At 32.4% G+C, this 12,607-nt stretch overlaps 1 protein-coding gene across 5 annotated transcripts in view; it reads left to right on the top strand.

Annotated features, from left to right (window-relative positions):
• The window catches only part of LOC129217054 (serine/threonine-protein kinase tousled-like 1), a 103,383-nt gene that overhangs the window by 9,386 nt on the left and 81,390 nt on the right, over positions 1-12,607 (top strand). For all 5 annotated transcript variants that reach the window (XM_054851299.1, XM_054851295.1, XM_054851296.1 and 2 more), the window contains exons 4-5: positions 5,958-6,039; positions 8,969-9,033. In XM_054851299.1, the coding sequence (XP_054707274.1) occupies positions 5,958-6,039; positions 8,969-9,033 (147 nt within the window). The remainder of the gene's footprint in view (positions 1-5,957; positions 6,040-8,968; positions 9,034-12,607) is intronic.

Genomic DNA, 12,607 nt, shown 5'->3' with positions numbered 1-12,607 from the left:
TCTGAATTATAGTTCAACATAAAATTTTGTACTTTTATACTTTTGAATGTTTTGTTATATAATTTAAAACCTCAAAGAATTCTTTTCTCAGTATTGCTCAATTTTAATAATTAATCCTTGAATTTTCCTGTACCTCAGTATGATGAGTGGATGTGAGCCAATGTATGACTAAATGTTTGAACAGTATGTAAATGTAAAGTGGAAATGAACACCTGATGAAAGTTATAGTTGTTCTTTGTTGTTAATAATTGAACCGATTATTGCAGAAAAGACATAAGTCACATTTTTTTTCAAAATTGAGTTAGCTGTGGTTTTTTCATGCTTGTATGTAGAGACATCAACTAGTGTAGCATTGAAGTCAATTCTTGTGCATCAAAGCACTTGATTTAGGGGTCACATTTTTCGTTTAGTGCAGAAAGGGCGTAAGTCCCAGACTTATGCCCTTTCTGCACTAAACGCAAGGAAGAAATAGTAAGACGCAATGGGAAGTTCATAGAGGAACTAGATTTTTTGACGTAATGAAGTAAAAAATAACTCCTTTGATCTAACATAATTTCAGTAATGGTAGGTTCGTCAGTTCGGGAGAGAATTCAAAATCACCGAATCCAAATGAAATTCGCTAACTTCTCAGGGGTTTTATTATCATCACTCTAGGAACTGTGAAAAAACTGTATGCTTTCAGTGAAATGTATGCTGATCCAAACAAGAACAACACTGCAGGAGACTTTTTCTAGAAATAACATTGATGAAATTTAACAAGATTGCTGATGACGTTCCTCTGAGAGGACATTTGTTTTTCCTTTTCGACCGGGATCTTGGGACAGTAAAGCAAATGTTAAACAGATATGACAGATTAATTATAACCATGTGAAATCCAATCTCTTTTAAGTGAAATCCTGAAATTACATCAAGATTCACCGTCAAATCTGTTGAAAACAATGATATCTGTAGCTGCGTAAACAGGTGCCCTCCATTTTTTAAAAGGACTTTGAGTTAAGTCCTTTAAAAAAAAAAAAAAATGAGTCCCAAATTGAGATTTTGGAAAAAGATTTTACTGGGCGACAAATGTTTTCAATTATCAACATGCATGATGCTTAAATATTCTATAGAACATCAAAGGAACGGTTTCATGCTAGCTATTTTATAAATGGTTTTCAAGAGAATATTGCAAAGTAACGCTTTTTGGCTGAACTGCCTTTGCCAACATTGAGTATAAAGAGAAAATTTTTCATATTGTTGAAAGAAATAACAAATATCAAGATGATTATTCAGTGCAATTTTGAACATAGTCATACTAATATGTACACCGAACTTGGTACACACAAAACTAGACAAGAGAAAAATAGAAAAAAAGATTTCCACGGAGGATGTATTTGATGAGTATGAATATGAATACAGTTTTATACACACACATGTAAAAGTTTTGCTTTTTATCTCAGCTTGTTGGTTTAGTTTTTTTGCGCCAGACTATGTTATTTCACTACATCAAGACAAGAGAAAGGGGAAAATACACGATGTATTTTCTTAAGATGATGAACTTATGAATATGGGCTTCACTAATTATTTTTGTCACTTTGTAATATTTTTTATTATCACAAATCAGTTTGAAACAAATCTATTTTACTTGACTTAGATTTTCATCACTGTAAACTAATCTTTCAGGATAGTTATTGCAGAAAGGGCAAAATTCCAAATTTAAAAAAAATTTAATTAATTTCAGTGACGAAATGAAACATAATTTAAGGTGAGGTAAAGATCCTACATGTAGCTATATTAGTCATAAAAATTTTTGTAGAATTTAGTTCATTTCTGAATGAGATAAGCATTTTTTATTGATTCCTGAAAAGTTGCATTAGTTGGACTTATGCCCTTTCTGAAATAATCAATTCAATTAGAATTGCATTTGCTGGTGATTTTGCCAGATTTTGGATATCCTACACATCCCTTGTCTGCCAGATTTGGATATCCAGAGTGGATATTCAAGCTCAACTGGACATTTATAAAGCCATATATCTACCACAGATTTGCTTTAAGTAGTATTATTCATTTATTTATTTTTTTATATAATGCTGCTTTGATACTATAAATCTTGCAATTGAAGAGGTATTTCTAAGCTTAAGGACAATTTTTGAGGCACAAAGTGCAAACGCATGCTTCTTATCGTTATCTTGATAAAAGACAAAATTGTTTGCAATTACCAATTCTTGTTTCCAATTCTTGCTTTGAGGGCAGCTCGTTTGATATGTTGTATCAAATTATCTGCATTGGAAGGAATATTTTCAATTGCTGTATTGTTTCCTGTAGATAAAACTCGTTTGCAGCCATTGATATTCTGAAGACTTGATGTTTGATCGCAGAGATAGATATTTTTTACCATTCACTAATCAACTGAAAAATAATTTAAGAACCGATGTCGTATTCGTCAGGTATGTTAGTAACAGTTTGAAGGCCAGTACCAGAGAAAGTAAAGAAAGTTGCATTAGTATAAAAGTCTCAGACTCAACTGCAATTCCAAAAAAAATCTTAACAAATCCTATGTGTCAATGAAAACAAAGCACAATTGTTCGAGTTGCTTGCTAAGAAAACAGTGGGAGACCAGTATCTGGGAACATTTGTCTGTACTTATGATAATTGAGTCCTGACGTCAACAACTATGGATGTTTCAAGCATTTCTTCTGCCTCACAGAAGTAGATGACCACCTACTTCTCCATGTTCAGCATGCAGTAGGGTGTGGACATACTCACATCCTAATACGCACTGTGGACTCAGATGATGTGGTTATTTCAATATCACTGTTCCCACAAATACTTAAATACAAAGTATTTGTGAACAATGAATTGAGTATGGTTTGGTAAAATACAAAAAATTCATTCCAGTTCCCGAGATTTGTGTCACACTCTCACCGAAGATTTGCAGAAATTTGTTATCTTTTCATTCTGTAACTGGTTGTGACAAAGTTGCCATATTTTGTGGCATTGGAAAGAAGACTGCTTGGAAGATCTGCATGTCATTTCGCGAAATTGATTGCACATGGCATTGACTCTCTACAGACACTTCTGATATTGATGATGAATGTCATGATCTGTTCAGTGTTTTGTTATTCTATTCTATGATCAAACATCAAGTCTTCAGAAGATCAATGACTGCAGATGAGTTTTATTTACAATAAACAATGGAGCAATTGAAAATATTCCTTCCACTGTAGATGCTTTGATACAACATATCAAACAAGCTGCCCCCAAGCAAGAATTTAGAACAATGGTCTCGATTCTCATTATACAATACCATCGCCAACCAAATGGGGATGGAGACTAACTTTAGAAGGTTTATATCAACCTTGCTGGACAACAATTCCAGAGCTCTCAAAACACTCTATACAACTTATCTACTGCAAGCGATGCACATCTTGTGAATGTGTATTAAAATGGGCATACGACGTACGAAACTTTATCTATATTAAGGCCAGTGTTCCGAAAGTGATTGATGATTTACAAGAAAATTTTCACAAATCATTTTGTTATCATTGCATTCAAAAATTGATTAATTACTTCTGTGCTTGAAAAATAAAAGAGTATAAAACAGCGTATAATGGCATGAATTAAGGGTAGTTTACACTACAGCCGTTTGTCCCGTTTTTTGACGTGACAGACTGCCGACGAAAAAAGAATAGCATTCACATACGATCGAAGTACGTCAATCACGTGGCTGAATTCACCCACCAGAGAGAAGAGCGCACTGCTTGGCGGAAGCCAATGAAATGCTGTCCTACATTTGATGGCCGTCAGATATCAAGGTTCTTCTGATCGAAACCTGTCTCATCCAAGATGGTTTGCTGTCATGGCAATCAGCAAAGAAAACTTGTTTCGGGTGGAAAAATCGGTACAAACGTGGCAGATGGCCGATATGTGAACAGGCCCTTAGTAGAAAAACCGTATACAGATGTTTCAAGGTTACAAGGAACCCTCTTTTCACCCATCCGACAAAACTTTTGTCAGATGTCTTTTCTTCCATAAGCTCAGATCTTTAGCATGGAAAAGCATTCCTTGTAACCCCGAAACACGTGTATATGGTTTTCCTGTATGCCTTGTTTTAACTTCTTGTATTACTGCATAATATCATCAAGATGCTGTTTTATTTAGCTGTTTTACATTTCTGTCTGTGACAATGTATTGTTGACTCTGGATAATAGTGTACTTTCTTTTGTTTCTTATTCTTATAATTGTTTGAAACCAATCCTACAATCCTACAAATACCCCTAAATAAGCAAGAATTTATTTACATATACATCAAAGATTGGAATAATTACATTTGTTTCTTAAGCATTATTGAAGTTACTTTCTTGAAATGAGCATTAAATTTCATTGATGCCATATTGACTTTATGTGCTATGCTCTGTCACTTTAAACGGCAACTGTTTGTAGTATAATAAAAGTTGTATATACCATTCGAAAGGTAATTTTTTGATGAGCAAAAAGTAAAATACTTTTTCAGTTACACATACCGAATTCCAAGTTATCTTGCAAAATGTCTCAAAAAAGAAAAAGAAAAATCAAATGTTTTTAAAAACTTTCAAATATTTCTGTCTTTTGGAACATGAATGGTAATGTCAAACATACCCTTAAGAAGCACGAATTCCCCTGATTTAGAATCACTAATAAAATATGTTGATATCAAAATACAAATGTGAGTTACAGAGGGAAATGTCGACTCGCATCACAAAACTTGACCTCCATATTAATGACGTCATCAACGCCGCTAGAGGGCCAGAAAAATTTGCCCCGCGCTTTTTGGACTTGTCTACCCATATACTATCTGAATCCAGAAGGGTGTACTGGTAGCCAGCTGTGAAATTTTTTTCAGCTACCTGACCCCACTACAGGCTCTGGGCCTGGCTAGACCCGGCCATTTCGACCTCGCTGCCTACAGCGGCTTGTGCGACCTGTTTGCGGCGGATTGGTGTAAATATCTTAAGCACAGGTCTTATACCTGGCCTATGTACACCCCCCTAAAAGTTTTTTTTTTTTTTAATTCACAGCCATAAGACTAAATAGTTTAAATCTCAATGTATTTTCCCTTATTTCTTTCAAAATAATTACAGTAAAACCCCTCCTAACGGACACCTCTCTTATGTGGACAGTTTTTAATTCTCTGATTCTAAGGCAAATAACATTATTTGCTTTGGTCCTGTCCTGTCCCTTGCCCTGTCCTGCTGACACCCCTCTATTGTGAACAAAAAACTTCGTCCCATTAGTGTCCACATTAGAGGGGTTTTACTGTAGTTTTAAATCTCAATTTTCCTGTTTACCTTTTCATTTTATTTATTCTCTCATATTTTCCCACTTTTGTAGAAATTTGCCCCTACACTGGTCATAAATGGCTTTCAAGTATAACTTTTTTACCATTCTTAATGACCATTTTATATAAACAATAAAAGCTGTTAAAAAGCTAGCTTTTTTGGTTTTGACAAAATGTCTGATAGTAATGGCTTTTCTATAATTTTCAAAATATGTTTTGTAAAATTTTGTTCAGTTTCAAATGTTATTTGTAAGCTGATAATGTATTGATTAATTGAGAGATGTGTGGACCTTTCTCATCTTAATTTAAAAATTCCACTACTGCACTGTGCTTCAATATTATGTCATATATAAAAATCATGCCATGAAATGTGCTTTAATATACAGGTGACAAAAAGTTGAAGGTTATGAATTAGAAAAAGGATTATTTCGAAACCGAAAAAAAAAATAAAATTAGGACTAACTACTCTGTCTATCTTTGGATTTTAATATGCAAATTTAAAAAAATGTTTCAGGTTAAGATTCATTCTACTGTTTTTTGTGTTGGCTAATTTTGTTTTCATTTTAACTTTAAAATAAAAATTTATAAATTTTTCCTTTGTTTTATCTGCATGAGCATTGTAGAAAACTTTTGATTTTATCATCAATTTTTGCTCTCTTAGTCTCCTGACAAATATCCCCAACATAGAGCACAAACAGGTGAAAGGAAAAGAAAAAGAAAAGAAGATGCTCAAACTGTTTCAGGTATGGTAATGATTTGTAGCGAAATTTGTTAGCTCTGTCAACGGTACTATTATGATTGTGATGTAAGTGGAATGAAAGTATGCATGTATATTTGCTCTTTCATGTTGTAAGATATTGAGTATGCTTGTTAAGTTTGATTTTTTGCATCATGTCCCTTCAGGGGCGGCATTTCAACATTTCATTTGGGGGGTCGAGTTTTTTAAACATGAATTTTCTCAATGTGGAATAAAATGCGAGTACATTTTTTTTTAAGTAAGGTCATTAAAGAAATTCAAATTTTAATATCCACACTTTTAATTTATTTTATAGTCAGCTATAACAGAAAAGATCTTGATACTACCGTTTCTAAAGTAAATTTTTAATGCACGATTTTTGGAATCCAGAAGAAGAGGAAATCTTGGTACTATATTCCGTCAATATCCAGCGGCATGCTCTTGGCAGTATAGCTGAAGATGAAAGTCTCGCTTGTCCCATCATGCAACAAAAAAAAAAAAAAAATTCTCTAACCTTCCGAGACACGAAAATGATCTTTCACAGTTAGCTGAGTTGATTGGAATCGGTGAAAAAATAATTGAAGCTACAAAGTCGTTAGAAAACGCATCTTTAAAATTTTTCTCTTTAAAAAAAAGCATGCAAGTTTAAAATTTGTGCTCTAGTCTTCATTTTTCATCACTGAAGTACACTGGCTTTTCGCAAAACAATTCTTTTTGCTTCGTTCTACAACTTTTACTTGTAACTGAAATATTTTATTTATCTTGTTCAATAACCTGCACATATAATATTGAACTTAGATTTATCACTAAATCTTGTGTTAATTTCATTAGAAACTGAATGAATCTATTATTTGATACAAAATATTGAGTCAATCATTTGACTTTGCATCATCATGTGGATTTTTGTCACTTTTTTATTTATTTACTTTTTAATATGTCCAATAAATCCAAATTAACAAGAAGCTCCTAATAGGAGCTCAATCAAGAGTTCTAGCTTTAACTTTTGAAGACCATTTTGTACCTCATCCAGCAAAAGTATCTGTTGATGCACGAATATTTTTCAAAAATAGCGTGTCTTTTGTAAGAAGTTTCCATGAAAGTATACAACGTATTGAACTGCTAAATATGCCTCTTAACAGGAGGAATCAATGTTTACTCACTAATTGAACGTATATTTAAAATATGAGCGCAACAATGAACTCAAAATACCAAGAAACTTCTCGTAACAATCGGGCCAGTCACACTGCACTGCCCTTTCACATTGGAAGCAGAAGCATCATCTTAACACTGCACTTACAAGTATGAGGCATATAAACCATATGAGGAAATTTCTTCTTTAGTTGAAACAAATTTATTCTCCATCTATTTTTTTATTATGAAAGTTCTGGAAATGATTCATGAATTTCAAAGTTTTTATCCAAATAGCGAAAAACACTTGCTCGTGGCTGGACAGGTCTCGAGTTTCATCAACTTTTACTAAAGATCATCTGCTGATTTTTTTTTTTTTTTAACTTCCTATTGCATATGATCACTGATTTGCGCGTTAGGTAAATTGAATTTCCTGATTTCTTAATATTCTGTGCAAAATATTTGGGGGTGCAAACGCCCCCTCTTGCTCCCCCTATTTGCCGCCCCTGTGTCCCTTAAATGTTACCTAGAACTCTTTTGCATTAAAAAATAAGTAAATTGTACTTCTGTTCTTTACTTTAAGTTGCTATGTTTTTAAGTTACTTCATGTGTTGCTGTTTTTAATGTTACTTTTTGTTATGTATATTATTTTTTGTTAACAGTACCACTTTATTTAATATAATACCTCATATTAATTTAAAGTCATGGGTGCTACTTCTCCGTCTTGAGAACTGAATTCTGTCGTTTAAAAAAATCTGCAGATTTCGGTACTTCAATTCTGATTAATTTAGTACAAAGGCAGAATCTAGTGATATCTATTGGTAAAAGTAATTTTGTTAATACATTTTAATTAAATTGGCTTACAATTTTTTTTTCAGCGTAGGACCCTTTTTTTTTTGACAATGTTAGCATCAGTATAATTATAGACTAAGCTGATTTTTATATTGCCACTGAAACAACTTTAAAACCTTATTTTTACAAGGAGTTTACCTTTTTTTTTTTATAGGAGAGGCATTTGCCCGACTATAGGAATTAAAAAATAATAATTTCCATTCCTATGTTAATATTTTGTAAAATTGTAATTGAAGAGGGAAGAGAGATATAGCACGGCAGCAAGAGTTCAAAACTGGTGATTGATAATCTTAATTTATGCCCAAAACTTTATTTAATAAGCAGGACTTACCTAAATGTGTGACTTATTTCTTTTGGTCTTATGAAAATATGAAATTCCATTCTAAAACGTATGAAAAGAGAAATGGAAGAAACTATTCATAATGCCTGTATATTTTATGTTAAATTTAAGAATCGTCCTAATTTTTGTAAAAGAAGGAAAAAACCATCTAGCTTTTTTGGAAGGAGGAAGTTGTAGCCCAATAACAAAGTTAAGGGGAAAAAATTTCAAATTGAGAAAATTAAATTCTCAAAATAACATTTTTTTTTAAAAAAATATTTCTTGATATTTGTTGTCCTAAAAAGAGTTCTATCAAAATTGTGTCCTAGTTTTTTTTAATATTCCCACTCTGATCCCTGCCTGATACATTCAATTACTTAATTGACTGTTTAAATTTCTAAACAAAAATGCATTTTACTTGTGTGCTTGTTTGCTATTGACATGTATTTTATGTAAAAAAAATTATCTTGATTTTCTTTTTTAGTCAATCTGTATCAGTTTTGCAGCTTTTTTTTTTAAATATTCTCCAGTTGTGGCTTACACTATAAGTCTCAATTATGCATGCTTTTTGCACTAATTTATGTTTCGTGTTACCCTTCTTTGTGAAGATAAATCTAAAACTAGTTTTCTCACATAGACATGGTTTATTCAGGAAAAAATACCAGGCCTGAATCAGCAAAGAAAATAAATGAATATTTCAAAGTAAGTAAATTTCCCTATTTTCTTGAAACTAATGCTTATCTGATACAATAGTAATTATTTAAATGTGTGTAACATACCTGTTGAAGCTAATGTTTTTGTAGTAGCTTCCTGATTTTTTATACTCTTTCGTGGTTTCCCTCTTAAGTATGATTCTCTTCCACTTTTTAAAATTTAGTTAATGTTTTTTAAGAAATTACTACCAGCCCTCTAGAACAGCGGTTCCCAAACTTTTAAGGTCACCGAACCCTTAGAAATTTGCCTGTACCTCAAAGAACCCCATCATTGTTTTTAACTTAAAGACAAGCTTTTAACAATTAGGGAGGTGATGATGAAAAATCATTCGAATGGTTTCTCTTACATAGAAATAACTATTAATCACATGAAACGTTTTGTATTTTAAAAGCTTATCAAGCTTTAAGGTGTGTTAACATTGAACTTATTTTGACCATTTTTGGGAAAAAATCTGTCCTCTATCTATTTGTTTTTGCATCTGTCTGACCAATTTATTGTGGGCGTTCGAGTTGAACTAAATGTGCACCCCCAAGTGAACTGATAATGATTAGTTTTGGCACCTTCTGAGTGTGGGCAATCCGATTGATTTCCACTATTATTTTGACTGCTGTATTTGAAACAATAATACAAGGATTCACATAAAAATTGGAGCTCATATGCATCTCAATTGGAGAGGAACTGATAAAGGTTTGCCGTCATTCACTTCCAAGGGGCTTCAGAACAGAAAGATGGCTTTTTTCTCGAAAAATAATGCAGTATTTTTTTTTTAAAAAAGCTGAAGTGCAAGGCAACCTCAATTGAAACATTTGTAGATTAGTTTTGAGTTGACTTTAACATCAATGAATTGCTCAAAGAAGGAAGGTGCATCGAGTGCTTTTGTTGTCCTATGTAACAGATGTTCTCTTGCATGATTCAGGCCTTGTGCATTATTAGAACTAGAATTGTGGCCAAGACACTTAATCTATGAAACTTCGATGCGATAAAAATTAATTTGAAATTCCTCCGATAATAAAAATTGCACCAACCTGGTTAATATAGTACGCAAAGTTCAAATATCACCATAACTAAAAATTTTGGTTAATGCGAAAGTCCGTAAATATCCATTACTCAAGTGAAATTTCCAAAAGAAAGTTTATTGATGTCTACTACATACTTCACTTCCCACTGCAAGATTCTCCTGTGCTTGTTATAGAGGTGATTTTGCCGGTTGATAGGGTACTGAAGTAAGCTCTGTTTTTTGATCCAGACCAGGAGGCAAATAACTCCAGATTCAAAAAGCCCAGAAGTATTGATTTGTTTTGAAAGGTGATAGTCAACTGCGACAGATTTATCGAGCACATGTTAAATTAGCTCACAAGGTGCATCTGCAACTGTATTTGTTATCGAACCTGTAATCCTTATGCCACAAATCTGGTGCCTTAGCGCTAGGGATACCTTGACCCGTGTTCACAGTATGCTAGTTAACTTTGTACGAAAATCAACATCTTAAACACTGAAGCTGTGTCAGTGCCTATACATGAAAATAAAATTGAATTTGCATGAAATTGTTTTAACAGTCTACAATTGTCTTATAGTTGTCTTTGCAAGAAATGATATTAATATGAAGAATGAAATTGATTCAATGTATAACTGATAATGACCGTAAACTCTGACTATTTGTTGAAAAGTTGAGTATGTACAGCAAAGAACAGAATGAATTTCAGAAATGAATTGTTTTTCATGTACACATTGGATGAAATGTTTTAATTGCATTGATAATTTGTTATGTGTAGGAGCTGTTTTAAGATATAATGTTAAGAGCTTTCTTAGCCAGTAACTAGTATTTCTCTTCAACACCAACCCAAGATTAATTGAGTGAAACAGAATCAAACAAGTTTTTTCATGCAGAAAATATCTGAAGTTGTCTTAATTGTTCAACTGTGGCATGAACAGTGTCATTTGGTAAACGAATTTTGTGTAGCTGATTCAGAGTCATTATGAGTGAGTGGGAAGTATTACGCAAGGATTTTATAAGGTCTCTCAAACGACCAATGATGCTTTTTTAACCATCACGAAATAGTTGCACTGCGTTTTCTTCACCGAGATGGTTTTCTTACAGAACTTCACTTTAGGTGAGGAAAATATTGTACAATGAAATGTACAGAATACAAAAACTCAGCTTTCCTATTGCTGTATAATTTTATCTCTCACAACAAAAGGGGTAACTTTCTCCTTGAATGAAAATACAGAATTAGTTTAGTTCTCTAAAAATATAGGTAACAGGCTGACTATACCAACCGACATCATGTAAAACATTAAAAACTAGTAAAGGGCGATTCTCGAAGAAAAGTCCCGTGCGTGATGCTAAGTTTTTTATTTTTTCCAGCTAACCAAGGCCTTCAAAAAAATAATGCTGTTTGGGGAATAATACATGCTTTAATGTACTATCAAAGCGTAACAGTTAATTCTATATTTAATTAATAAGTACTTGAATAAAATAAAAAACTTAGTGCTACGCTCGGGACAATTTTGAGAGAATCGCCCTAAAGACATTGTCTTTCGCTGCAGCTGAAAAATCGCCAGTTCATCTGTAAGTTCATACGATTTTTCAAAAGTTTGTTTTATATAGCCATTGTGTATTTCGTATGAAAAAGTAATGATTTGTGATGATTACTCATATCTTGCTTAATAGTGTTGATCAGAGATAAAGAGAATTGAAAAAATCAACTACTTCTGAAGCTTCATCAAGAACTTTCTTTAAATCAGTTTTTTTGTTTGTTTGTTTGTTTTTGTTTAACTGATGGCATATACAATGACACCTACTACTTCAATTAAGAGCAATATTTTTTCTCCCTAAAAGTTCCCCCAAGGGTTCCCGTGGAACAAACACACTTTGGGAATCGCTGCTCTAGAAATAGAACAAACAAGAAAAGATAAAAAAAATTCCCCAAATTAAGATATTTTTCTTTCCATTATTTTTTAAATTACTCAAAAGTGCTATTGTCAGTAATCATTAATGCTGTTCATCATAGCAGATTAAAATGTATTTCTTTAAATTATTATATTAAAAATTCTTTTTATTTTTCTTTTTACTTACAAAAAAAAAAAAGATTTTTGCAACTGTGTTTGAAATAAGATTTTCTTCCTTTTTTAATTTTTGGTTATTATTAAGCTTTGTTAAAATACTAGCAAATAAAATTTGTGTTTCTTTTCCTCAAAATCCTAAATTCAGAAGTGGTTAAATGTTATCACTTTCAGTGCAAGTTTACAAATGTCGTGAACTTTAAATGCCAAATCAAGTAAAATTTTTCATTTAAAAATCTTACCTCAAAATATTTTTAATGTAAAATCTTACTTAAGCAGCAAAAGTGGATAGTGAATCCGAAAGAAAGTATGGAGCATGCACTTTTTTCCTTTAAAAATTATTATACTGCACCAAATAATATTGCAGACAAAACAGTCCTTTTAAATTTTTGAGTTTTTCTGAAGTATGAAGAGAGCATGAATGAAATCCCTTTGGCCCTATATATGTGGTTGTATAGTAGTTAACATTCTGGAATTCTGAATGTATTCTGCATTTCAT

The sequence above is a fragment of the Uloborus diversus genome, chromosome 2 (genome assembly GCF_026930045.1).
Source record: "Uloborus diversus isolate 005 chromosome 2, Udiv.v.3.1, whole genome shotgun sequence".
Taxonomy (NCBI): Eukaryota; Metazoa; Arthropoda; class Arachnida; order Araneae; family Uloboridae; genus Uloborus; species Uloborus diversus.
Note: the sequence above shows the minus strand (reverse complement) of the source record. Positions and strands in the feature narration are given on the sequence as shown.